We start from the raw sequence: 27,009 nt of genomic DNA, 5'->3' as shown, positions 1-27,009 counted from the left end.
CAGTAGGAGAAGAATGGGTAGCTTTGAGAGGTGAAATAGTGAAGGTAGCAGAAGATCAAGTAGATAAAAAGACGAGGTCTAATAGAAATCCTAGGGTAACAGAAGAGTATATGAATTTAATTGATGAAAGGGGAAAATACAAAAATGTAGTAAATGAAGTAGGCAAAAAGGAGTACAAACATCTCAAAAATGAGTGCAAAATGGCTAGAGGACAGATGTAAGGATGTAGAGGCATATATCACTAGGGGTAAGATAGCTACTACCCACAGTAAAATTAATGACACCTTAGGAGAAAAGAGAACCACTTGCATGGATATCAAGAGCTCAGATGGAAACCCAGTTCTAAGCAAAGAAGGAAAAGCAGAAAGGTGGAAGGAGTATATAGAGGGTCTATACAAGGGTGATGTTCTTGAGGACAATATTATAAAAATGGAAGAGAATGTAGATGAAGATGAAATAGGAGATACGATACCGCGTGAAGAGTTTGACAGAGCACTGAAAGACCTAAGTCGAAACAAGGCCTCCGGAGGAGACAATATTCCATTAGAACTACTGACACCCTTGGGAGAGACAGGCCTCTACCATCCAGTGATCAAGATGTATGAGACAAGCGAAATACCCTCAGACTTCAAGAAGAATGTAATAATTCCAATCCCAAAGAAAGCAGGTGTTGACAGATGTGAAAATTACCGAACTATCAGTTTCATAAGCCACGGATGCAAAATACTAACACGAATCCTTTATAGATGGATGGAAAAACTGGTAGAAGCTGACCTCGGGGAAGATCAGTTTGGATTCCGTAGAAATGTTGGAACACATGAGGCAATACTGACCCTACGATGTATCTTAGGAGAAAGATTAAGGAAAGTCAAACCTACGTTTCTAGCATTTCTAGACTTAAAGAAAGCTTTTGACAATGTTGACTGGATTATTCTCTTTCAAATTCTGGAAGTGATAGGGGTAAAATACGGGGAGCGAAAGGCTATTTACAATTTGTACAGAAAACAGATAGCAGTTGTAAGAGTCGAGGGACATGAAAGGGAAGCAGTAGTTGGAAAGGGAGTGAGACAGGGTTGTAGCCTATCCCCGATGTTATTCAATCTGTATATAGGGTGAGTCACCTAACGTTACCGCTGGATATATTTCGTAAACCACATCAAATACTGACGAACCGATTCCATAGAACGAACGTGAGGAGAGAGGCTAGTGTAATTGTTTAATACAAACCATACAAATATGCACGGAAGTATGTTTTTAACACAAACCTACGTTTTTTTAAATGGAACCACGTTAGTTTTGTTAGCACATCTGAACATATAAACAAACACGTAATCATTGCCGTTTGTTGCATAGTAAAATGTTAATTACATCCGGAGATATTGTAACCTAAAGTTGACGCTTGAAACCTCCGACGTACAGTTGCGTAATGTAACAAACACGGGCCACAGTCGGCGAGCAGCATATGAAGGGACATATTTACAATGACGACCGTGTTTACGAGTGTGGCTGTAGTGCACTGTTGTGGTTTGGTCTAGCTGCCGCAGTGTCCGCATGTAGCGCTTGCTGCTATTGTTATTCTGCATTCGTCTCCGCACGCAGACCAACTGTAGTACACCGTCTTACCAGACGTCTGTGATAGTGTAGTGTTGTAGGAACTGTGACCATGGTGTATTCGAACTCTGAAAAGGCGGAGATGATACTCATCTATGGCGAGTGTCGACGAAATGCCGCTAAAGCCTGCAGTGTGTATGCAGAACGGTACCCGGACAGAGCATCCAATGTGCCGCACACTGCAAAACATCTACCGCCAACTGTATGCAACAGTATGGTCGTAGCACGCAAACGGGTCCGTAATAGGCCCGTTACAGGAGAAGCGGGTGCAGTTGGTGTGTTAGCTGCTGTTGCCATGAACCCACACATGAGTACACGGGACATTGCGAGAGCCGGTGGACTGAGTCAAAGTAGTGTCATGCGCATACTGCATCGTCACCGCTTTCACCGGTTTCATGTGTCGCTACATCAGCAATTACATGGTGATGACTTTAATCATCGAGTGCAATTCTATCAATGGGCATTAACAGAGAATGCGTTGCAGTTCTACCTGTTTACCGATGAAGCGGGTTTCACAAACCACGGGGCAGTGAATCTACGGAACATGCATTACTGGTCCGTGGACAATCCTCGCTGGCTCAGACAGGTAGAGCGACAGCGACCGTGGACAGTAATTGTATGGTGCGGAATCATTGGCGACCACCTCATTGGTCCTCACTTCATTGCAGGGGCCCAAACAGCTGCAACATACATCACGTTTCTACAGAATGATCTGCCAACGTTGCTCGAAAATGTCCCACTGGAAACGCGTCGACGTATGTGGTATCAGCATGATGGTGCACCTGCACATTCCGCAATTAACACTAGGCTGACCCTTGACAGGAAGTTGGACGGGCGTTTCATAGGATGTGGAGGACGCATAAATTGGCCAGACCGTTCTCCTGATCTTACATCTCTGGACTTCTTTCTGTAGGGTACGTTAAAGGAGAATGTGTACCGTGAATGTGCCTACAACCCCAGAGGATATGAAACAACCGATGTACTGCGGCGTGTACGACATTCATTACGCCAGAGATTGCAATTGTGTGCAGCAAATGATGTCCACCACATTGAACATCTATTGGCCTGACATGTCGGGACACGCTCTATTCCACTCCGTAATTGAAAACGGAAACCACGTGTGTACGTGTACCGCACCTCTCATGGTAATGTACATGTGCGTCAGTGAAAAAGACCAATAAAAAGGTGTTAGCATGTGGACGTAATGCGCTGTTCCAGTCTCTTCTGTACCTAAGGTCCATCACCGTTCCCTTTGGATCCCTACGTAATTCGGTGCTCTCCGATACACACGATCGAACAGCGGAGGAGTGGTACTCAAGCGTCAACTTAAGGTTACAGTATCTCCGGATGTGATTAACATTTTACAATGCAACAAACGGCAATGATTACGTATTTGTTTATATGTTCAGATGTGCTAACATTACTAACGGGGTTCAATTTAAAAAACGTAGTTTTGTGTTAAAAAAGATACTTCCGTGCATTTTTTTATGGTTTGTATTAACCAATTACACTAGCCCCTCTCCTCACGTTCGGTCTGTGGAATCGATTCGTCAGTATTGGATGTGGTTTACTAAATATATCTAGCGGTAATGTTAGGTGACTCACCCTGTATTGAGCAAGCAGTGAAGGAAACAAAAGAAAAATTCGGAGTAGGTATTAAAATCCATGGAGAAGAAATAAAAACTTTGAGGTTCGTCGATGACATTGTGATTCTGTCAGAGACAGCAAAGGAGTTAGAAGAGCAGTTGAACGGAATGGATAGTGTTTTGAAAGGAGGATATAAGATGAACATCAACAAAAGCAAAACGAGGTTAATGGAATGTAGTCGAATTAAAGTGGGTGATGGTTCGAGAATTAGTTTAGGAAATGAGACGCTTAAAGTTAAAATGAGTTTTGCTATTTGGGGAGTAAAATAACTGATCATGGTCGAAGTAGAGAGGATATAAAATGAAGACTGGCAATGGCAAGGAAAGCGATTCTGAAGAAGAGAAATTTGTTAACATCGAGTACAGATTTAAGTGAACGGAAGTCGTCTCTGAAAGTATTTGTATGGGGTGTAGCCATGTATGGAAGTGAAAAGTGTACGATAAACAGTTTGGACAAGAAGAGAATAGAAGCTTTCGAAATATGGTGCTACAGAAGAATTCTGAACGTTAGATGGGTATATCACATAACTAACGAGGAGATATTGAACAGAATTGGAAGGAAGAGGAATTTGTGTCACAACTTGACTAGAAGAAGGGATCGGTTGGTAGGACAGATTCTGAGGCATCAAGGGAGCACCAATTTAGTATTGGAGGGCAGCGTGGAAGGTATAAATCGTAGAGGGAGACCAAGAGATGAATACACTAAGCATATTCAGAAGGATGTAGGTTGCAGTAGGTACTGGGAGATGAAGTAGCTTGCACAGGATAGAGTAGCATGGAGAGTTGCATCAAACCAGTCTTTGGACTGAAGACCCCAGCAACTACGTTTCCCCTCTTCTATAATATTCCGTTGCAATTTCACGTCGTTGTGACCAGTGGTGCTATTTCTACAGCGTTTTGAAAGTTTAACTTTAATTATAATCATCCTGAACATAAAATTTTAGTGTCAGTTGATATTAATAACAGTCACAGGAAAGCCTTGTGTTAAAAATTCGGCTCGACTTTATTCTCTTCATTCATATGTAGAGTAATGCCAATAGCAGGCATCAATGTGGACCGATGAGGTTGTTGGAGAGATAGTATAGTGTTCTGGAAGCCAAGCAGTAGAGTTACTCAATCAGAGAATCAGTCAACTGATCCACAGGTGGGAGACATATGTCTTTTATATTCTTGTAATGGTGATAATTTTACCTTTACGAGCAACAGTCACATATAATTAGGCTTGGAACTTTATTCAACAATACAGCAGTGTAAAGATTTATGGTGTCAGTTAGTAATTGAGGAAACCTTGCATCCTTTCATAATCTGTGGTAGATTTGCTTGTTTTTACGAAAAACTACATATGTACACAAGTATTCCTGGAAATTGTGGATGCTGTTAGAATTTCTTTTGTATTGCTGCCTCACTGTCATTGTATAATCTTTAGATCCTAAGCTGCAGAGTTTTTGCTGAGGTTTTCTTTTTCGCACTGTGTGCATCCTATGAGCAAGGACTGGGAGAAGACCGCAGCACGAGGCACAAAAAACAGATATGAAGATTCTGCAATAATATTTTAGTAGCTAGACACAATAACTCTTAACATTAATTGTTATAGGCCATACACATTATTTCTGTATTTTTTGCTACATCTCACATAATAACTGACACTCCTCAGACTGTGTTGTACAATTTAGGACACATACTTAGTACAATTTACAAAAAAAAATTACACTGATAATACATACTTTTAAAACAGTGCCTTCCATCCAACTCCTGAAAAAATTGAAAAGTAGTATAAATATATAAAGTCAACAATTTGTGTATTAAGTAAATATGAATATACAAACATAAATGGTAAATGTACATGAGAATAATATACACTGCAGACAAAAATGGAGAATCCAGAAGACATGATATGATGTCCCTGTCACTATGTAGAGTACACTCTAGCGGTAGCTACATAAATGTCTTGGAGTTGCAATTTTCTGTGGCAGGTAGAGTGGCCAAAAAAGTGCATTAGTGTTCTTCGTGTTTGGTGTTGTTACCAGTCCTGGGGGGGTATACAAGGGGCGAGAAAAGCGCCGGGCGTCGAGTGATCATTCTGGTTGCAGTAACAGCCCTTTGTCCAGGCATAAGAACCTGCGAACATGCAGGCGAGCAAGCTACCTATCAAATACTGCTGTCAGGTCTGTAGTATTACTGGCACATCAGTTCACCACAGTAGCCAGCTTAATTTGTTGATTGCATAGCCCTTTACTGCACTGTCTTTGTAACCTATCTGACTGAAGATGGGACCCTGTTACAAAGAGCTAGGTGGAGCCAGTACAAATACTTGCTAGTCAAACCCAAATAGTACCCTGTCTTCAACAATTGCTGACATCAGCACCAGCTAGTGTGTGTAGACTCCCAAACAGTAGTTGCTACCTCAGTATAGCACATTATAGGGAGCTCAGTTTGTGGGAGTGTGGGCTTTCAGGGATGCGACTGACGGCTGTTTCAGTTCCATGTGGCCTGCTCAACTTCAATGTGCAGCTACATCAACAGCAATCTACTAGTTAACAAGCCACTGCTAGGCGTGATGGTTCCAGAGCTCCACCCAGTATCACAAACAGGGGTCCAACTTAAGGATGACTACAAGGCGTTCCAGGTAAGAGGGGTCCAACTTAAGGATGACTACAAGGAGTCCTGGGTTCAATAAATGTGTATGCCACATGGCTAACCAAATGCTGGAGTTTGTGGCTGCCCGACAGAGATGCCTCCTAGCTGCCAGATGTCAGTCTTGCATCTGCAAAGCCATAACAGAGACAGCTACTTCACTGAAGCAGCCGTCAGCCACATCCCTCAAAGCCCACACTGCAACAAACTGAGCTCCCCATTATGTGCTATACTGAGGTAGCAACTACTGTTTGGGAGTCTACATACACTAGTGGGTCGATGCCATCATCCTCTGTACAAGTGTCGCACTGAATAAAGAATGTTATTAATGATTGATCTCTTCACATTTTGGGAGCTGTTAGTACACAAGCCAGCATCCTGCATGCTCGTAGGTAAAGCACATTTTGATTCTCGAAACGAGGGCAGATCACGTCTCAACCTGCTGCACTAACGCGATCCCTGGCTTTAAATACCACAGTTTCAGACATCTCGTCCTAAGTGTACGGTCATTCCGTGCACATCACCAATACCGGTGGAATGACGGTCTCGGTAGTTGCAGGTTAACTGTGCTGGTAAACGGTGATGTGCTGCTTGCTGCCGGTTTGAGTACATCATCCGCCTGCTGGCTGTGGGTGGACTTCATACCTCTACGCTGTCGCCACCGTCGGGTCACCGCCGTGACTGATGCCGTCCTACTGGCCCTGGTTCAAACCGACTCATAGCAAGCTGCTATCTCCCACTTGCCTGCAGGGCACCTACCACTTCCAGGCACTACGTGCACTGGCTTCCGGGCTGTACGCCGTGTGTGCTGAGGCAGCCTCAGGCTTCTGCCTTCATGACAGCTGCCATGAGGAAGACGCCGCGGTTGTAGGTCTAAGCACACGCTCACCCTCGGCACCGCCGCATCCCCAGACTCGCGCGTCCACCTACCACCCACTGCTGTCTACTACCGCACCCCGTGCTGCCTCCCTGTCAGCCAGTGCACCTGACCTGGCACAAGCTATGCAAGCTGTCAGACTGCTGTATATAGCATTCCTCACTGACACTTAAGCGAGCAGCTTGGTTCGTACACTGAGTGCTCCACAAGACAGTATACATTGTAGCGATCACATTAATAAAATGTTATTGCAGGTGTCACCTTGTCACTGACACTTTCAGTCATAGAATGAGACACTCATCAGCCGACGGAGGTCGGCCTGTAACACTTGTAACGTTGTCGCCGCGCCTGTCCGATGACACCCACTGATCTGACCTTACAGGTGATAGAACTGGTGTTAAGAAGAGGCTTTGTTCCACCTGACACGAAAGTACTTGTGTACAGCTGTGGGCCTCTCGACACCCGCCAGCACTAAAATTGGCATTCAGAAGTGGTGTGCACAACAATTGACCCCGTCACAACAGTTTGTCACATCGGCATCGCTGCAATAAGATTTGCTAGTCTTGCACCTTGCTTTTAAAAATGAAGGTTGGTGAATGAGAATTTTTATCTTGTAGTTGGTCTTTTTGTTTCATAGTATAATTTTTTGCGATGGTAAATCGGAGAGACGCTTAATTTAATCTAAAGTCCACGTATTTTTGCTCGGAATTCGTGCTGAAATGTCACGTAAGGCTAGACTGGAGAATCCTTCAGATCTGGCCACGGCTGTAACAGCGGTGCATTCAGGGGAGACAGATGTAGCGACCAAGGGCCGTGATGGCCGTGAGGTGTTTGTAAAGTGTCACAGGTGTGAGCGTGATGGGCATCTCCACAAACGGTGTCTTCAGAGTGCTACGAATGTGAGCAAGTGGACCACAAAGCACGGAAATGCTGGATTAAGAAGTGAAAGAATCGATCACGAGAGAAGGGCTCGTTAAACACGAACGGCAAAGTATCAGCTGCCGGAAGGCGTTCCCAATAAAATGTGATAATTGCACAGATAGATGCGGAGATGGACTGCTGCTTGTCTGCCTTTGTTGGTGTCAGGGAACAGAGATTTTTAATGGGCATTGGGCTCATGTATTAGACGTCGCACTAGATCCATGAGTAGAAAGACACTACGAGGTCCTCTTCATAGATTCTTTCTGTAGGTAACTATGATATAGATTCATGGGAAACAACACAGGTCAAGATTACCATTGGGACTAAGACTATTTATGAACAAATGGTGGTGTTGCCACAAGTGGGGCAAGGGTATTCTGTGATTCTCGGGTATGATTATCATTTTAAACATCATGCCAAAATCTGAGTTTCTCAGCATGCAGTTGAACTTGGAGGAAGTCATCGTCAACCACTGGTAATATGGAGGGAAAAAGCAGTGATTTCGAGAAAAAGTAAAAATGACGCAGAAACACGGTAAGTAATTTGCACTCCAACTTTATAAAGAAAACGTTGTTTCTAATCTAAAGCAGCCAATAACGTACAATCATATGTATGCAATTTGGAGAATAACCACGGAAGATGCTTTACGAATCAAAGCAAAAGGCGTCTACTGTAAAATTCTCTTCAATTAAATTGCAGCAAGTTTAAGAGGAAAAACGAATAATGACTGACAGAAAAATTAGTTTGCATGTCCATGGGTACAGACTTACGAGGCTGAACCACGGGAGAACAATGAGCATTTTGATACAGTGAATTGATTTGTCCACAGAAGCGTAGTGCACATAAGTAGCCTAAATGGGGAATATCCATTTTTTCCATGTGCCTCTATATTTAACTCCAGTTGTTCATAATAATTCTTGTTAAGACAAAAAAAACTATCACATCGTTAAAATTTTTAAAAGGATTCTTATGATTAGATATAAATTGTTTAAAACGTTCCTTTTTATTATTACATATATTTCCATCATAAGTTCTAGTACATTCTTTACAAATGTATGGGAGCTTATTCTTGGAGTATGTGTGTGAATAAAAATTATCGACGTCCTCACTTCAAGTTTCTTACACTTCTTCCACTCCTCCATTTATTAAGACTATTTTTCATTTGACTGATAAAATTTTTTATGAATAAATGAATCTACTTTCTTGTTGCTGTGCAAGATAGCTGTGTAGATAAAATATTTATACTCTTATTTTTCCTTTGTCACTAGCATTCCAACTATGTATTTTTTATTTCACATACACAGTTTGTGAAAAGCATATTGTGATATATAATGACACACTCTTAATGTAATTACCGATGGAGTTCTTGGTGCCAAATATTTAGCACCTGAATAATTAAAAGATTGCTATAGAACTTTAGTGGTCAGCATCATGGCAACTGAAAAAGAAATGTTAATTTGCTATGGTAATTTCATACTATATGAATGGAGGCAACCAATGCAGTTGTCACTAGTATGATGATTAGTTTAGAATTTATTCAAGAGAAGTATTATGAATTATGTTTTTCTTCTTGGTTTCAAGACATTTGGGTACTACTGTTTAATAAAAAAAGATGTTTTAATTACAAACGACATTTTTAGCTTTACTCATTTTGGAATTTCATGGTTTGCACTCCCAGACCCTGGAAAATTAAAAAAATTCTAAATCATTTGTTGGAGTCCTTAAACAGTTACTGCCTTGAATAAAAAGAAATCAAATACAACGATCCTCTTGCTTTATAATATGAATATATCCAAAATGAAATCAAAGAACTAACTCCAAATAATTTAGTACAAAACACTTGGATTTTATTGTGTAAGAAATTTCAAACAAACTTATAATGAGTCTGAGAACTAAAGTAGCTATTGAAGTTAAAGTTTACTATATTGCGTTTTAAGAAATATTTCGTGATTATGCTGACTATGTAAAATAATATAAAGCTATAGAATTAAAAAATAAAACCAACAACTACAGCTACAATTGGAAGAAAAGGAAACACAATGTTTAAAATTAAAAGATGTAATATCTGATGTAGCAGAGATGAAGAAAGAACAAATTATATACATTGCCACATCAAAGCACTATGCCAAGAAAAGTTATTTCAAAGGTGGTGGCGTATTATCTGAAAATCATCTTTCATATAAAGACTGTCCAGTTATAATAGTGGAAGACCTAAAGAAGATAAAGTATTTTATGACAGGAAATATAAATGTATTGGTTACAAATTAACAGAAAAAAGATTAACATTTATTTTAGTGTACACAGAGTAGATGAAAGAAAAGAAATATATAGTATGCACTTCAACAGTCTACCTTACTTCATTGTAAAGTTATGTGAACGAACCAATGAAATTGTTGATGAAGTAAATGAGGAGAGAAAAAAATTTTATGACTAAATGAAGACTGTTCCTGTTGTAGAATTTTAATTTACTAATGTTTCTCATTCTATACAAATGGAGGCGCTTATTGATCTAGAGAATAATAAGCTCCTTTATAACCAAAAAATATTTTAATAATTATTGGTGAAAAGAATTATCTGTGGTTTTATGCAAATCAACTTTTGATCTGTTAGGATAATTCCACCAATCGATGCAATTAAAGATCACGTTAATCAAAAATATTGTAAAAGATACGAAATTTTTGGTAGTGGTCAAATGGTGCTGCCAAAATACATATGCAAAATTCAAATAAATTTATCAACGAACCTGCTTTATATTCTTTGGTTATGAAATCTAAGACGCCTTTTGCAGTAGATTTTCAAGACTGGATTTATGAAGAAGTTTTACCAGCCACTCGAAAACATGGAGGATATAAAATAAAGATTGATGTAAAACACCTTTATGAAAGTCAAATAAATCATTTAAAAGAACTGAATAAAATTAAGGATTATTATATAAAGAAATCAAATGAAACATACTGTAGAATTTCTGTAAATTTGCATGAAAGAAATGAGCAATAAAAACATTATTGTCCAATGTTGTTCCACTATAGAATGTTCAAATTTAAGACCAACTTTCGATGTTTTAAGACTAAGTAATTTTATTTATGAATACTATGTTATTTGTGCACAATTTAAAAATGTACAAAGACAAATAGATATAGTCAGAATAGTAAACCAAAACAGCGAACAAATTTTAAGAATTAATTATGTGGCAAATTCAATAAATTTATATCACCCAAGAGAAAGAATCATTAAGAATTGTTTGCTATCGAAATTATTTCCATACTTTGGGTAACGCCGGCCGCGGTGGTCTAGCAGTTCTGGCGCTGCAGTCCGGAACCGTGGGACTGCTACGGTCGCAGGTTCGAATCCTGCCTCGGGCATGGGTGTGTGTGATGTCCTTAGGTTAGTTAGTTTTAAGTAGTTCTAAGTTCTAGGGGACTTATGACCTAAGATGTTGCGTCCCATAGTGCTCAGAGCCATTTTTTACTTTGGGTAACTTTACACAAGAGCAACTGATTAATGATATGATGAATCTTGGCGCAGCCTAAGACTGCTTTAGCTGTCGCTCATCAAATTGAATTAATATAAAAACAGAAAACGTCAACCTTTCGATGGTCAGCTTTTCCGACCATCATTTTTTATGGAATTTCAGAGTGGAAAATTCCCCCTCTGCAGATTATAAACTAATAAACGTCAGTGTTGTAATGTTTGCTACTCTGATGCTCTGCACCGAGTCTGTTCGTCCCCTCACTAAAATTCAACTTTCTGTATCGAATTCCAGCAACAGATAAAGCAGTCTTACACTATGTTCAGGGTTTTATGAGGCAGAACTCTGCAAAATTAAAAGGGCTTCGCACTTTATGCAGTTTTGGAATTTCAGATGATCTGAGCATATCCTCTGAAAAATTATACCAAATTAAAGGAATTTTAGAGGTGTGGAACATCACCTCTGCCGATTTTAAAATATGCAAAGGAAATTATGTTCAGAATTCTAGAGATTAAATATCTTAACCCTGCACATAGAATTTAGTGCTTTATCCATTATAAAATTGCAGGGCCTACGAGCGTAGACCCTGAAAATACGTTCCTGGGCTTCGCCGGGCGTGAAGACATTAAAAAGAGCTTTGTGCTTTAATCATTATGAAATCAACGATAGTTAAAGGAGTGGCTACTGAAGCAGCCTTTCTGGCTTCGCAACGCACTCAGAAGACTGCTTTGGAAGTCATCATTCTTAGACTGCGTTCAGAGTCCATGGTTATGGACCTTGCAAAATTAAAAAGAATTTCACGCTTTTTTTCATTTTCAGAACTCCACGCTTGAAATATTTACCATCTGCAGATATACCTAAATCTTTAAATAATTTTATGTAATTTCTTTATGAAAATCAGTGTAAATGATTACCACACTGAAAAATGAAAGAGAAATTAATGTCTGACGTTTACAGATAAGGATATAAAAACGTCTTAATCACTAACGATTTTCTAGTGTTTTCATATGGGATTCCAGAGGGGAATAATTACCCCTGTGCAAATTTGAAACAATTTAAAAAAGATTATGTACAATTTGTTAGAGATAATGACAGTCCCTTCATCGAAATTTAGTGGACGGATTTTAGAACCGCTGGACTTTAAAACATAAAGAAACTGAGATAGAGTTAGAAAATTTGAAGAGGGAAGAATTGTTCCCCTTAAGGGGTAATGAAATATGAGAATTTTGATAATTTTTTACAGATGTATTAGAATGATCTCTCTTAAATCAAGTCGATTGTAGACCACATCAATAACAAGCTTACATATAACAATAAAAAAGTTTTTATGATAATTTATAAAGAGAATAATCCATGGTTTAAAGGAACAGACATAGATAGAATTTTAGAATATAAAGGCCTAGAGGTGCAATTTATAATTACATAGTCAAAAAGACACAAAAATATATACTGAATTAGGCATCAGTCAATCACCAACACTTTGTAATTGTATGCAACTAAACACCGTTTTTATGAATGAATCAGCTCTATTCAAACTTATATTTAAATCTTAAGTGCCCACAGCTGAAGAACACTCAGATTGGGTTACTGAACAAGTTTTACCTACAATAAGGAAATATGGCGGATATAAACTACAATCAACAATTGAAAATTTACATGAACAAATTGAAGATCTACAAATTGATAAAGGAATGGCTACTTGTGTTCTAAATAAAAGAAGAGAAGATGTTCAAAACTTAAGACAACAAATTAATCAGGAAGATGAATTAATACGAGAAATACAACAACATGTAATTACATCAACTAAAGATACTAATTTGAGACATATGTTTGTCTCTCTAAAATTATTTGATGATGATTCTGACTACGATGTCTTTCGAATAGAAACAAGAAATTTACATGGACACCTACAGGGAATGTAGACAGACATCCAAATTGTGAAGAAAGTTTGAGACTTGACTTCGATCCTAACTCAATTACTTTCTACCTAAGAATGACATAAAATTTGAGGATTGTCTGTCATCTCAACTATTTCAATACTTTGAATAATTATGCTAAAGAACAATTGATGAATGATATAATTACGCTTCATCAGACTGAATTGATTTAATTTTTGGTAGCAGTGAAATGGCGCTACCAAAATATATGCAAAAGTCATCTTTTGTAGCAGTCGGATTTTTCGTCCACTAAAGCAGTCTAAGACAGCTTGAGCTGTCACTGAATTGATATAATTTCTTGACTCTGAATGGGTCGTATTAAAGAAGACATACTCAGAATATTGGCGGAGCCAGAAAGGCTACTTCAGCTGCTGATGCTTTGCCATTTGCCAGTATTAGTCTGCATCATAAGAATCTAATTATTCCTTTGAAGATATTTCTAGACCTCTACCCAATGCAGGTCTAACTTATAACGAAAAAGAACAATTTTATCCGGAAAATATCGTTGACCTTAAGAGGCAACGAAAAATCGGCTCTATTCAAACTTACTTCTAAAATTTTAAATATTCTTTTTGGCTGTTAAAAATTATTACTAGCAAATGGACTCGATTGTACATCCCATCAACAAAAAGCTTACATGCAACCATAAGCAACTGTTCATGATTACTGATGAGAAGAATAATCTTTTGTTTTATTCAAATCAAGTTGCTGATCTTCTAGGATATGGATGTCCTAGGAATGCAATTGAAGATCATGTTATGTTATGTTAAGTTATGTTAACCTAGAAACGATGGAGAGGCTCCATCCCTGCCGCAGCCGTAGTGGTCTGCAACCCCATGACGAATACCGCAGTCCACTCCACCCCTCTGCCTCCCCGCACTGAACCCAGGGTTATTATGCACTTCGGCCCCTGGTGGACCTCCCAGGGAACGTCTCATTACGAGACGAGTGTAGCCCCTGTGTTTGCGTGGTAGAGTAATGGTGGTGTACACATATGTGGAGAACTTGTTTGCACAGCAATCGCCGACAGAGAGTGGCTGAGGCGCAATAAGGGAAACCAATCCGCATTTTCCGAGGCGGAAGGACAGCAACCTAAAAACCATCCACAGACTGACCGGCTCAACATACCTCGACACACATCCGCCAGGCGGATTGGTGTTGGGGACCGGCGCTCCTTCCTGCCCGGAAAGCCATGTATTACAGCACATGGCCAACCAGGTGGGCCAAAAATAATGTTAAACAAAAATACTGTAAATATTTGGAAAAATGTGGTAGCACTGAATGATGCTACCTAAATATACACAAAATTCAACGAAATATATCAGTTAACCTGGCTTATATTCCTTATGTATGAAATCCAAGATGCCTTTTGCAGAAGAATTTCCAGATTGGATTTATGAAGAAGTTTTACCTTCAGTTTGAAAACAAGGAGAATATATTATTAAAAAAGAAATAAAAGAGATGTATGAAGGTCAAATAAATCAATAAAATTAAGGATAACCATATAAAAATCAGATGAAATACATGATAGAAGTGAAGAAATTTGAAGTGAAAGAAATGAACAAATAAATACATTATTACCCATGTTTTTCCTCAAACAGTTAATGAACATTTAAGACAAACATTTACTCTTTTGAAATTACTTGATGATGAATGTGAATATTATTACTAAGCGATTAGGACACAGAGGAAAATTTACGAAAACAGATATATAGAATCGAAAATCGACAACAAAACTGTGAAGAACTCTGAAGACTGAATTATGTTCCTAACTCTGTCAATTTGTACCAAAGGATGAAAGAAACTTTAAGAATAATTTGTTGGCACATCTACTTTGATATTTTGAATAAATATACTCAAGAAGATTTGATTAATGATACAATGAATCTTCATCAGACTGACAGTCTAAGACTGACAACTGGCAAAGCAGCAGCAGCTGAATTCATGTAATTTTTGGTAGTCCCACTTCAGGACTATCAACATATATACAAAATTTCTTTTTCAGCTGTTGGATTTTTCATCTGCTGAATTAATATAATTAATTGACCCCAAATGGGTGTTATTAAAGGAGATGCAGTCTAAAGACTTAATTTCAGCCACCAGTATTAGTCTGTGTCAGAGGAATCTAATTATTCCTGTGAGGAGTTTCATAAAATTAATTTTTCTTTATTTACCCAAGTTTTGTGTGAATTATCAAATCCCAACCACTTAACATGAACTTTATCCCCTTTTTTCCAAATACTTTTTCAATGCGATACACATCTGCATATTTTGTCTTCTGTAGTTCATAATAATAAAAATTCCCTTTTACTTCTTCTGTGTCTAAAGCTTTTAATTTATAAGTGATTGGGTTTTAATGAATAACAGATTCAATTTCAAAAATTTCTGTTGACCAGTTGGCAGTATATCCTTTGTCAAAATGTTCTTTAAGTTTACTAATCCTGACTTTATCACCTATTTTAAATTTGGGTTTATTATTAGGCACAATGCAGCCCATTTTTAAATTTTGTTCATTAAATTCTATTGGCTTCATTTTTATTGTTGAATTTTTTGTGTTATTGTATTTATCAACTAGACTTTTAACTAAGTCAACTCATTTGTAATCTCCTCGAAGTGCAAATTTCCTCCACATCTTCTCTATCAGTGTTCTGTTAAATCTTTCAACAATGGATATTTCTAATTCTGTAAAAAAATAATAGTGATTAATGTTGTATTTTTCATCAGTTCTTTAAAGTCATTATTGTAGTATTCTTGTCTTTTATCTGTTTGCTGTATTTTTGTCTTTCTAGCGCTGAATATCTTTTTGAAAGAATGAACTCCATTCTTACCTATTTTGTCCTTAATGGGAACAGCCGAAGCAAATTTCGAAAAGACGTCGATAATAATTAATAAATATTTGAATGCTTAGTCTGTCGTTGACTCATACACCATTCCAAAAATGGAAGAGATCACTTCAAATAGATAGAGTCAAAGTGTTTGCGAAAGTTGACATTTATTACATCTGCCTCCAGCTTCCTTTAGATGCAGCCTCCAGGGAAGTGTTGGTGATAAATTTACCTTTTGGCCTTTTCCAATAAATCGCCTTCCGTTTGGCATAGCAATTTCACTGGCAATATTTCAACGATACCTTGAACACTTCCTGCTAAAGTGTCTAGGAACTGCTAAATATCTGTACAGTCACTAGAGCTGTTTCCTTCGTGCGGAAAGAGCAGTTAGTTGTAAAGACGTCCAGACACCAAGGCGAAACTTCATATTTTCGCAGACGTGAGACAATAACTGGTGGACTTGGGGTCATCTCCCACAGTACAACACTTCAGCAGCACCTGCACGCAGACAACAGCGTCTTGTCTTTCTCCGGCTATATCGGTAATGTTGCGCAGCTTCGGCAAATTCAGAACCCAATCAATTTCTTTCACGATCATCTTATTTCATACCAGCCTTTTACTCACAGTTGTCACTCCCAGTGTCCATCGCATGCGTAATTATATCTTGATGAAAGTACCAACGAGTGGAACGATACAGCACAGTGTGCTTGCTAGAATGGCTTCCTTCCACTCACAGCAGCCAGTCTCATTTACACGTAAATTCGAGTTATGTTCCCCAAGTCTATTGCCAACCAACGTAAGTCCGTGTTAATAAAATGTCACACAGTTCAAGTTTATGTTTATATGTTTGTTCTCTCTCGACCTTGACATCAGTTGATAAATCTCTTGGTGATGCTGTAGATCCTTGTTATTAATTTTTCAGTGACACCCATTCTCATTCCCTACGATCTCATTTATTTTGCTGTGGGTTTGAAGAAATTAAATTAATTTTATGTCTAGTTAACCAATTCAGGATTGATGCACACAGGGGTCACTGTTTAATGTCAGATTTCCTTGTGCCATTGGTAAATGTGGCACCTCTTCGATATGGTGGTTACGACATTTTAGTCGTTGGGCAGACGGAGAACTGCCGCAGCATCGCCAGATGACATACCTCGCTGCGCGTGCAGCAGTGAGCCCTTTGATATGTCACAGGTGATCATCCCTAAGCGATTCAACTATTTGTGTCTGAGTGAGTTCGAGCTTACGTGCAGGTCTTGTGCAGGTCTTGTGCACGTGGGGCTCGATTTTCGAGTCTTGCGTTTCGTGGGTGGCACTTCTTTGCAATGCTTTAGACAATTGTATGTTTACATTGAGATAAGGTTAATTATTTTATTTATTGGTATCACGGTGTGCGCTGATTCATTGCAAAATACAGTACAAAATAGACTAACGTATTGCGTTGCAAGTAAAGTAGTACAAGCTTCTGAAGTATGGTGCTACCAGTAAATAACCTACATTTTCTGTAGTGAATAAAGTCTTTAAGAAAAAAAGAAGGGATGAAAGAAAAGAAACACAAATTATAAATAGGTTTAGCTTGGTTACAACTAGGACAAAAATTTTAGAACTTCTACGTTTACAGTAGGTCACATTAACAAAGGGTGTTCGAAATTTTCATTGCTTGGTTGGATGCAAGTTTTTTCACGCACACGCTCGAATGTACCCTCCGTCATCTGGTGACGCCACATGATTTACATCTGTCACCTACTTTTGGGTTATTTGCCGACATTTACGGCCCTATGTGTCTTAGTCTCAATCACTTGTCGCAGGGTCATCTGCGACGATTCGGGGGCTTTTAAACGTTAATAAGACTCTGGAGCTTTATGGAGCTTGAAGCCTAAACTGAATGACATTTAACTCTATGTACACATGCCCAATTTTATGATCCCTACTAGAGCCTTCAGACTGCCATTGATTGTGGGTGGCAATTTCTTGTTTACATTAATACCTATTTGAACTATTTACTTTTCTAGCGTACCTCATTCACTCATGGAAGCACTACTATGACCAGATTTTATTAACTAATTTAAAATCCAATCGCAAATTCAGACAAAAGGGGAAATTTCAAACCCAGTGACCGCAGTCACGATCGATTGAGTCGAAAAAGGCAAAACGCGAATTTTCCCTGTTAAATTAACTTTTCTGGACATTGTAGACCCAAGGAGAAGTTGCAAAAGTATAGGACATTGGAAGGTGAGGTCAGAATAAATTTGTGATTCCCATAAAGCATATGATTAAGATACTTTCAAGATGACATAGACTGTTAAAAGATGACAAAAGCTTTTCTTCTCAAATTTGCTCCATGGTCACGCTGTCACAGAAGGACAGTTTTTCTCTCTGCCCTCGAGTTGGCGTCACAATCCAGTACCCGGTCTCAGAGCTGAGATGACGCTCCGTCCTCCACCCGCCACAAGGAGGCAGCGGCAGAGGTCAGCGCAGTCCAGTCTCCCCGTGAGGTTTGCTACACGGACTGTGTTTCAGATGTGTAGGCCGTCCAGCCAGGTACCAAAGCTAACGGAGATATGATCACCAGCCCACCGCCAGGCGGCCTCTCGTCACGTCCGCTTCTTGTTGACGATCGCGAAGTCTGGCGCGGAGGTCTGCCGCCGCCTTAACCTCCAGGATATTATGAACTCCATCACCTTGCAGTCAGCCATGCTCACCTTAACGGCGGTATCCATTTGGTCTCACCGTGAGAACATGTACCTGATAACCGCAGGTACCGTGACAACTTGCCCCATTTGAAGTCTGCACTTCGACCCGGAAACAAACAGCACTCAGTGGCGATTTAGGCAATCTTTCCAAGAGTGTCGTTCTTTGCAGAGAGTTTCGGTTACTGTCGCAGACGACCAATTTTACACCGAGGCACTCACAGGGAGACAGCAGGCAACGATCCCTATCTTTACTGGACGTGAACTATCTGTCCTACACAAAAGTCTACATTATATTTTTCAGTGAGCTAATTATTCGAGTGTCATTTTCCTGAGCCACTTAATTTCAACTCCAGAACGATTTTTTTCTAAAATAGTCGGTCCTACTTACTTTCCTGTTTTGCCTAGTCAGAGCTGATTACTCACTTTCATTAGTATTGATGTTGATGGGAGCCTACACCGTAACCTGCATGGGGTTTAATTCTCTGTAATTCAGCGAGAGGCTTGCCTGGAATTTCATATTTAACTATTTTCGACGTGATTTAAAGTGTGAAGGTACAATTGAGCTTTCGACATACCGTTATAGATCTCACAATGGTTCGCATCGGTTCGAAACCTTGTGTGCTCACTTTTTTCTTGAGTCATTAGTCTTCTGACTGGTTTGATGCGGCCACCACGAATTCCTCTCCTTTGTCAACCTATTATTCTCAGAGTAGCACTTGCAACTTACTTCCTCTATTATTTGTTGGATGTATTAAAATCTCTGTCTTCCTTTACCGCTTTTGCCCACCACAGCTGCCTCCAGTACCGTGGAAGTCATTCACTCATGTCTTAACAGATGTCCTATCATTCTGCCCCTTCTTCTTGTCAGTCTTTTCCGCATATTCCTCTCCTTTCCGATTTCGCGCAATAGGTCTTCATTCCTTAACTTATCAGTCCCCCTAATTTTCTATATTCGTCTTTAGCACCACATCTCAAATGCTTCGAATCTCTTCTGTTTCGGTTTTCCCACAGTCCATGTTTCACTACCATACAATGCTGTACTCCAAACATATATTCTCAGAAATTTCTCGATCCAATTAACGCCTATGTCTGATACTAGCAGCCTTCTCTTGGAGAGGAATGCTTTTTTTCCAGAGCTAGTCGCCTTTGGTGTCCTTGCTCCGTCCGAGACTGGTCATTTTGCTGCCTATGTAGCAGAATTCCTTAACTTCACATATTTCGTTTCCATCAATCTTGATGCTAAGTTTCTCACTGTTCTCATCTTTCTTCGATTTTTCTCAATCCATATTCTGTATTCATTAAATTGTTCATTCCATTCAGCATATCATTTAACTCTTCTCCACTTTCACTCAGTATAGCAATGTCATCAGCGAATTGTATCATTGATATACTTTAACCTTAAATTTTAATTCCACTCCTGAACCTTTATTTTATTTCCATCATTGCTTCTTCGATGTACAGATTGAACAGTAGACGCGAGAGACTGCATCCCTGTCTTACACCCTTTTTAATCAGAGCACTTCGTTCTTTGCCACCCACTTTTATTATTCCCTCTTGGCTCTTGTACATGTTGTATATTACCCGTCTCCTCCTCTCCAGTATCTTTATCAGAATTTCGAACGCCTAGCATTGTTTTACATTGTCGAACGCCTTTTCCAGGTCGAAAAATCCTATGAACGTGTCTTTATTCTTGCCTCCATTGTCGACAGCAACGTCAGAAATGCCTCTCTTGTGCCTTTATCTTTCCTGAATCTAATTGATGGTCTTCTAACGCATCCTTCATTTCTTTTCCATTTTTCTGTATATTATTCTAGTCACCTACCTGGCTGCATGAGCTGTTAATCTGATTGTGCGATAATTCTCGTATTTGTCAGCTCTTGCAGTCTAAGGTATTGTGTGGATGACATTTTTCCGAAAGTCTACACATCAACTTGAATAGTCGTTTTGTTGCCACTTCACACAATGATTTTAGAAATTCTGATAGAATGTTATCTATTCTTCCTGCCTTATTAAGTCCTTCAAAGCTCTTGTAAATTCTGATTCTAATACTGGATCCACTATCACTTCGATATCGACTCATGTTTCTTCTTCTATCACGTCAGACAAATCTTCCTCCCTCATAGTGGCCTTCAATACACTCTTTACACCTACCTGCTCCCTCCTCTGCATTACACAGCGGAATTCCCGTTACACTCTTAGTGTTACGACCCTTGCTTTAAATTTCACCTAAGGTGTTTTTGACTTTCCTACATGCTGAGTTAGTCTTGTCGACAATGAATTTTTTTTTTCTATTTCTTCACATTTGTCAAGCAGCCATTTCATTTTAGCTTCCCTGCACTTACTGTTCATTTCATTTCTCAGTGACATGTATTTCTATATTCCTGAATTTCCCTGAACATTTTTTTCCTTCTATCATAGATCAGCTGGAGTACTTCTTCTGTTGCCCGCGTCTCTTCGCAGTTACCTTCTTTGTACCTAAGTTTTTCTTTCCAACTTCTGTGACTGCCCTTTTTATGGATGTCCATTCATCTGCAACTGTACTGCCTATTGAGCTACTCCTTCTTTCTGTATCGGAGCCTTAGAGAACTTCAAGCGTATATCTCGTCAGTCCATAGTACTTCTGTATCTCACTTCCTTGCGTATTGATTCTTCCTGACTGATTTCTTGAACTTCAGCCTCCTCTTCATCACTACTACATTGTGATCTGAGTCTATATCAGCCCGTGGGTAAGCCTTACTATCCAGTATCTGAACTAGTAATCTGTCTGACCATTATGTAATCTAACTGAAACTCGCAATATCAAGCGGCCTTTTCTAAGTATATATCCTCCTCTTGTGATTCTTGGACAGAGTATTCATATACATATAATAAAAGGGGTCTTGAAGTGGATAACTAATGGGATAGGGGTGGTGCAAACAATATGTGACATGTGAGTTGGACCTCGCAGAACATAATGGACAGGGTTATGATGTACCTACATAATGAAACTATAGCCCAGATTAATTCCTGTCTATTATGAATTTCCCTGCTGGTATCTGCATGAGTAAGACTCTATTAAACGATGTATTTGACCTCAGTAAATGCAGAGAAGCGAAACTGACTACTATTGGCGTGGGGTAGAACTAACACAATGAACGGACGTCCCAGCAAAGGCTGGATAATTTAGGTGAATGTGATACTTGATAAATCCGTGATTGCTTGAATTCACCAGAAGAATGGAAAAGTACAAGAAGCAAATAACGTCACTGATCGAATGAAAAATGAGACCTCAGTCACTCGAGAAATGGATGAAAGCCTCCCACCGTTCGGTAATTGTCATACCTTCCTTTACCTGGCTGCCATTTCACACTATATTCTGCCCTCAGCTGAGTGGAATGTTGCGAGTACGATGATCCGCCTCAGGCTGCAGCATATGAGTTGCCAACTGCTGCCGTATGTCTCCTCCACATCTGCATGTACGGTCCTCACCCCTGTGTTTTTCCGTGTCTCCAGTCGAAGCGTTCTCTACCAACACAGAGTTCTCTCTTATCTCTCTACATAACAGCTCTAGAATGTGCTCGTCAATGGAATTTTTGTCCCCTCGAAGCCAAAGTTTGACAAAGCTAGCAACCCGTTTCACTCCCAGGTGCCTATTTCGAAAACAGTTACGAAAATCAGTGCCCCTCTTTGTGTAAGTTATCCATTTTAGGCATTACACTAGTCTGCATGTCCGCATTTCTCGGAGATTGCCGTTCTCGTCTATTTTTTTTAAAGTTTCACCCATGATTATCCGTCTCACAATGTTTTACACAAGAGGGTGTTCACCCCACCTAAAGCGGTGCTAGAAGTTGGCCCACTGGCTTACAAAAGAATAAAATATTTTAACACAATGCAGCTACACTGATTCTCACAATAGACAGAATTCTCCTTGCACAGCGTTCTCTAAAAGCGATCTTTTGGCGCAAAACAACGTTTTTTTGAAATGTGTTTGTTTGGATGCCACTGCTTGTAAAAACTACTATTATGCTCAAGCTCATTGGACGACTTCAGTGGAGCAGGCCTGGATCCCATATGGTACAGGGCGCATTAGGCCAAAAGCTGACAGAATGCAACGCCCAGACGCCCAGCTCGATCATTACTTAGGTTGTGGCGTGTGCCTACCACCAGCGGACGCGTCTGCAGCTTGTGGTCTAGCGGCTAGCGTTTCTGCCTCTGGATCACAGGATCCCACGTTCCATTCTCGGCCGCATTGGACATTTTCTCTGCCCAGGAACTGGGTGTTTGTGTTGTCCTTATCGTTTCATCATCATCATCATCATCATCATCATCATCATCACCACCACCATATCCATCACCATTCGTGACAGTGGCTAAACTGGACTGTTAAATACACTGGGATGTGTAAAAATAGGAACTTTGCACAGGCGCTGATGACTGTGCTGCTGAGCGCCCTACAAACCAAACATCATCATCATCACCAGGAGACACTTCGCCCCACCCCACTCTCCTCCTCCGAGAGGAGCCGGACTGGACACCAAGTAACTGCTGAGCCTCTTTCCCCAGAACATGGCTCAACTCGGGCCCAGCTGAACTACAAGAAATATCAGATGTAATACAGCCACAAGGAAAGAGAAGGAGTTAATTTAAAAGTCAATGGATAATTTTGGCTACTATTGACTTTAATTATTACAAGCGTCAAGTATTTTAACAACTGGTACGAATATAAGGCAAATAGTAACGTTAAATAAATTATGAAATGAACTTGAGACGTGCCAGTCCAGCAAGGGACTGCTGTTTATCAAATATTGTAAAGTATTATTTAAAAGCCCCTGAGCCTTAAAAAACATACCACCCAGCATATGTTAAATTAATTTGCAAATTACAATGAGGTGACAAGCCAGTCCATTCCATGTAAACACATCCCACACCATCATGCACCCAACATCAGCTTGCAAAGTGCCTAGTTGACAACATGGGTCCATGGCTTCATTAGGCCTGCGCCACATTCGAACCCTAACATCAGACCATAACAACTGAAATCGGGACTCATCAGGCCAGGCTACGGTTTTCCAGTCTTGGAGGGCCAGACCGACATGGTCAAAAGCCCAGGAGAGATGCAGCAGGCGATGTTGTGCTGTTAGCAAAGGCACCCGCGTCCGTCGTCTGCTGCCATAGTCCCTTAACACCATATTTCTCCACACTGCCCTAACGCATACGTTCATCGTACGTCTCACATTGATCCATCTCTGCAGTTATTTCACGCAGTGTTGCTAGTCTGTTAGCACTGACAACGCTACGCAAACAACACTGCTGTCTATCGCTAAGTGAAGGCACGTGGTGGCTGCATTGTCCGTAGTGAGAGGTAACACCTGAAATTTCACACTGTGGGTCTCAGAATATTGAATTCCCTAACGATTTCCGAAATGGAATGTCCCATGCGTCTAGGTCCAACTACCATACTAGTGCCATCTGTACATGTGCATATCCCCTATCCCATGACTTGCGTCACCTCAGTGTAAAGTACAGCTATGTATTCAAATTTATTTTTCGCCTGTTGTTGACTTAAACTATCCTCACATATATAACTTTTCAGATTTAGTTAAATTAGCTACCTGTACGTCGCATAAAAATGTAATCATCTCCTTTCTAAACTCACTACGAATCATCATTTTCTTTGCATTTTCGATGTAATCAATACCTGTTGTTATACGTGTTAGCGTCGTTCATTTTTCACCTGATGGCTCAAGATGCTGAAAGCCGTTTCATGAGCAACTAAATAATGTATAGGAGAACTTTAAGAACGTGCTCCCTGTTTAGTAGTTTGCAAAATTAAGCTATTCAATGCAGAATCAGTAAAGATATTCATAACTTAGTAATAAGTAAGTTATTCTTTCCACAAACTGTGAACGAAGTGTGCTCTTGGAATCACAAGTGCGTCAGAAATCATCTCCTCACCTTTTGTATACGCAGCTTCGTTGACAGTGCAGATCATCATTATACAGGTCACTGTTTTGCCGTCCTTCAGACCTTTTAAATATAGTTTGTACTTCCCATAAGGAAGCAGGTCGAATCTTTTTAATCTGACTCCTCGTGGCATTAATCGATGAAAGTAGTAGGTCCCCTGGGAACAGAAAAATTTCTGTAATTACACGACACAGATTTTCTGATTAATTCAAAGTTTTGGGGCGTATTAAAACTCCATTCTGGAGTATTTAATGACTAGCATAGCAATGCTACTTTCGAAGCAGAAAAAGGCGAATATGTTCCTCTTCTAAAGACTTCGACAGGAAAACGGGGAACCAGGAGCCTCCCTCATCAAAAATGTTCGCATGAGAACAAATTTGAGCTCTTTTCACACAGAATATTATAATTCCTTTTACCCGGTTCCTCTTTATAGTTAAGTTTTCATACTCAGCATCTCCCTCGGACTGCTACTGTCTTTTTATGTCTCTCTCCCACAACCTTGTTTTCTCTTTTTAATTTACAGTATATACCACTGCCACTGTCCCTCTCTCTCTTACACTGTGTCTTTCCCACTTCCATTGTCTCCAACACACCTCAGTAGCTAAAAAATTCTGGGGCTCCAACTCATTTCTCCCGTAAACCCACGTGTTTAAAATTTCGGTCTAAAATGCTCCCTCAAATATACCAACGAGTTGCAGACCCCAAAGGCTCTGCACGGTCTCCACTCATACGTGTTTTTCAGTTACTCTGATTCCTATCTCTTTTGCTCCCATTGTGTCTAACTCTCTCTCTTTTTCTGCTACTGTCTCTCACTCGCCATCAATATCTCCTCTCTGTCTTTGACTTGCACTCTTACAATGCCATTGTCTCATCACTCTTTCTGTTTCACTGTCTCTTTCTGCCATCTACTATCACTATCTCCTCTCTCTTTCTCTCCAAGTTGCACTATATCTTCCCTTCCGCCGTTATATAAACATAGTTGGCAGCCCTGCAATGACTGCAGAATCCTTGTCATGTGTTCACTACGTTAGTTAAAACTACATTTATGCCTCAGATCGGATAATACGTGCTTGTTTTAAGTGCATAAATACAGTAACTTTGAACCTCTAGATGTCGGTAATGGATAATTACACCGAAAACAATATCGAAGGTCTCCGAGAACGTCATCTTAAGAACAATCTGAAATGATTTTTAGACAAGTGGCCATCCCTACAACTGGTACCCAACTGGTACCCAAAAATGATGGTTTTTTGGGGTTTTCTAAGGAGCCACCAATGAACAAATGGTGCTTTTAAAAGCTACCTTGACTCTAGACTATACCTACAGCGAAAGAATCATCCGATTTACTGATTTTTCCTGGGGTGGACAAAACGCATATTTTTTACATTTTGACCATTGTATGATAGGTGCAGTATGCCCATTCTTTCAGTAGGTATAGAGATTGTCCCATAGGTCAAGATCTATCCAAAACACCTGGACCATTGTCTATGAGCTCTACAGAACCAGAGGTAGGACCCATGAAGTAGTGAGACAATGGCGGTATCGCCTCACACCACATTACTGCAAAATTTATTCCAGATTGCTGATCCATGATGGTGGCCATAGATGTGTCAATGTCACACTGACATAATGGCGGGACGTTAGAGTATTGGTGGGAAAATAAGTCAATTGGGCTACATCTACTACCCTAACTCCTCTTCCCCCCCCCTCTTCCCTCTCCTCCCAACCGCTCGCCCCACTACCACATCCCACTGTTCCCCACACCTAACGCAAATGGAAATTGTCAGGAAAATTATGCAGTTTGTGCAGGGCTGCTTGATAGGATAAAGTCTTTAGTTTGTATGCATTGTATGCTAAGTACAGTAACTTTGAACCTCTAGATGTCGGTAATGGTTAATTATACCGAAAAGAATATGGAAGATCTCCGAGAATCCCATCTTAAGAATGCAAGGCGAAAATTTCGCCGATCTGCGATGATTTTTTTTGCAAGTGGGCATCTTTAAGCTGGTACTTTTCGTACCCAAAAATCATGGTTTTTTGGGGTTCTCTCAGGAATCACCAATGAACAAATGGTGCTTTTAGAAGCTGCCTAAAGTCATTTCTGTACCACACCTAAAGCGAAAGAACCATCCGATTTCCTCATTTTTCCTGGGCTGGACAAAATGCGTAATATTTACTCAATGTATTGTTCTGTTCATTTAAACAATTTGAGTTGTCACAGATAGTAGCCCCATCCAGTGCATTCACCCTGAGGCCTGAAGTCTAACTGACTTAGTTCACAACACCACCAGCGTGAGCTATCGGCCCTACCCCCTCCCATCCTCTAACGTAATCCAAGATAGCAGCTGGGGGAAACATGGTGGAAAAATCGTTCAGTCTGTACCTAGGTTATAGTCGTTTACTGAGTATTACATATTCAATGGATGAAGTGTCTGTGTTGAAGAAGGAGGAGT

At 39.9% G+C, this 27,009-nt stretch overlaps 1 protein-coding gene across 1 annotated transcript in view; it reads right to left on the bottom strand.

Moving 5' to 3' along the window:
- Positions 1 to 4,976: 4,976 nt before the first annotated feature.
- Positions 4,977 to 27,009, bottom strand: part of LOC126155540 (uncharacterized) — a 145,069-nt gene continuing 123,036 nt past the window's right edge. Inside the window, exons 4-5 of the mRNA XM_049916238.1 lie at positions 24,548 to 24,713; positions 4,977 to 5,009 (exon numbers count right to left, since the gene is read on the bottom strand). Coding sequence (XP_049772195.1) covers positions 4,984 to 5,009; positions 24,548 to 24,713 — 192 coding nt within the window. The 3' untranslated portion in view covers positions 4,977 to 4,983. The remainder of the gene's footprint in view (positions 5,010 to 24,547; positions 24,714 to 27,009) is intronic.

Source organism: Schistocerca cancellata, chromosome 1, assembly GCF_023864275.1.
Source record: "Schistocerca cancellata isolate TAMUIC-IGC-003103 chromosome 1, iqSchCanc2.1, whole genome shotgun sequence".
Taxonomy (NCBI): Eukaryota; Metazoa; Arthropoda; class Insecta; order Orthoptera; family Acrididae; genus Schistocerca; species Schistocerca cancellata.
The sequence above is the reverse complement of the archived record's forward strand: the minus strand, read 5'-3'. Positions and strand labels throughout refer to the sequence as shown.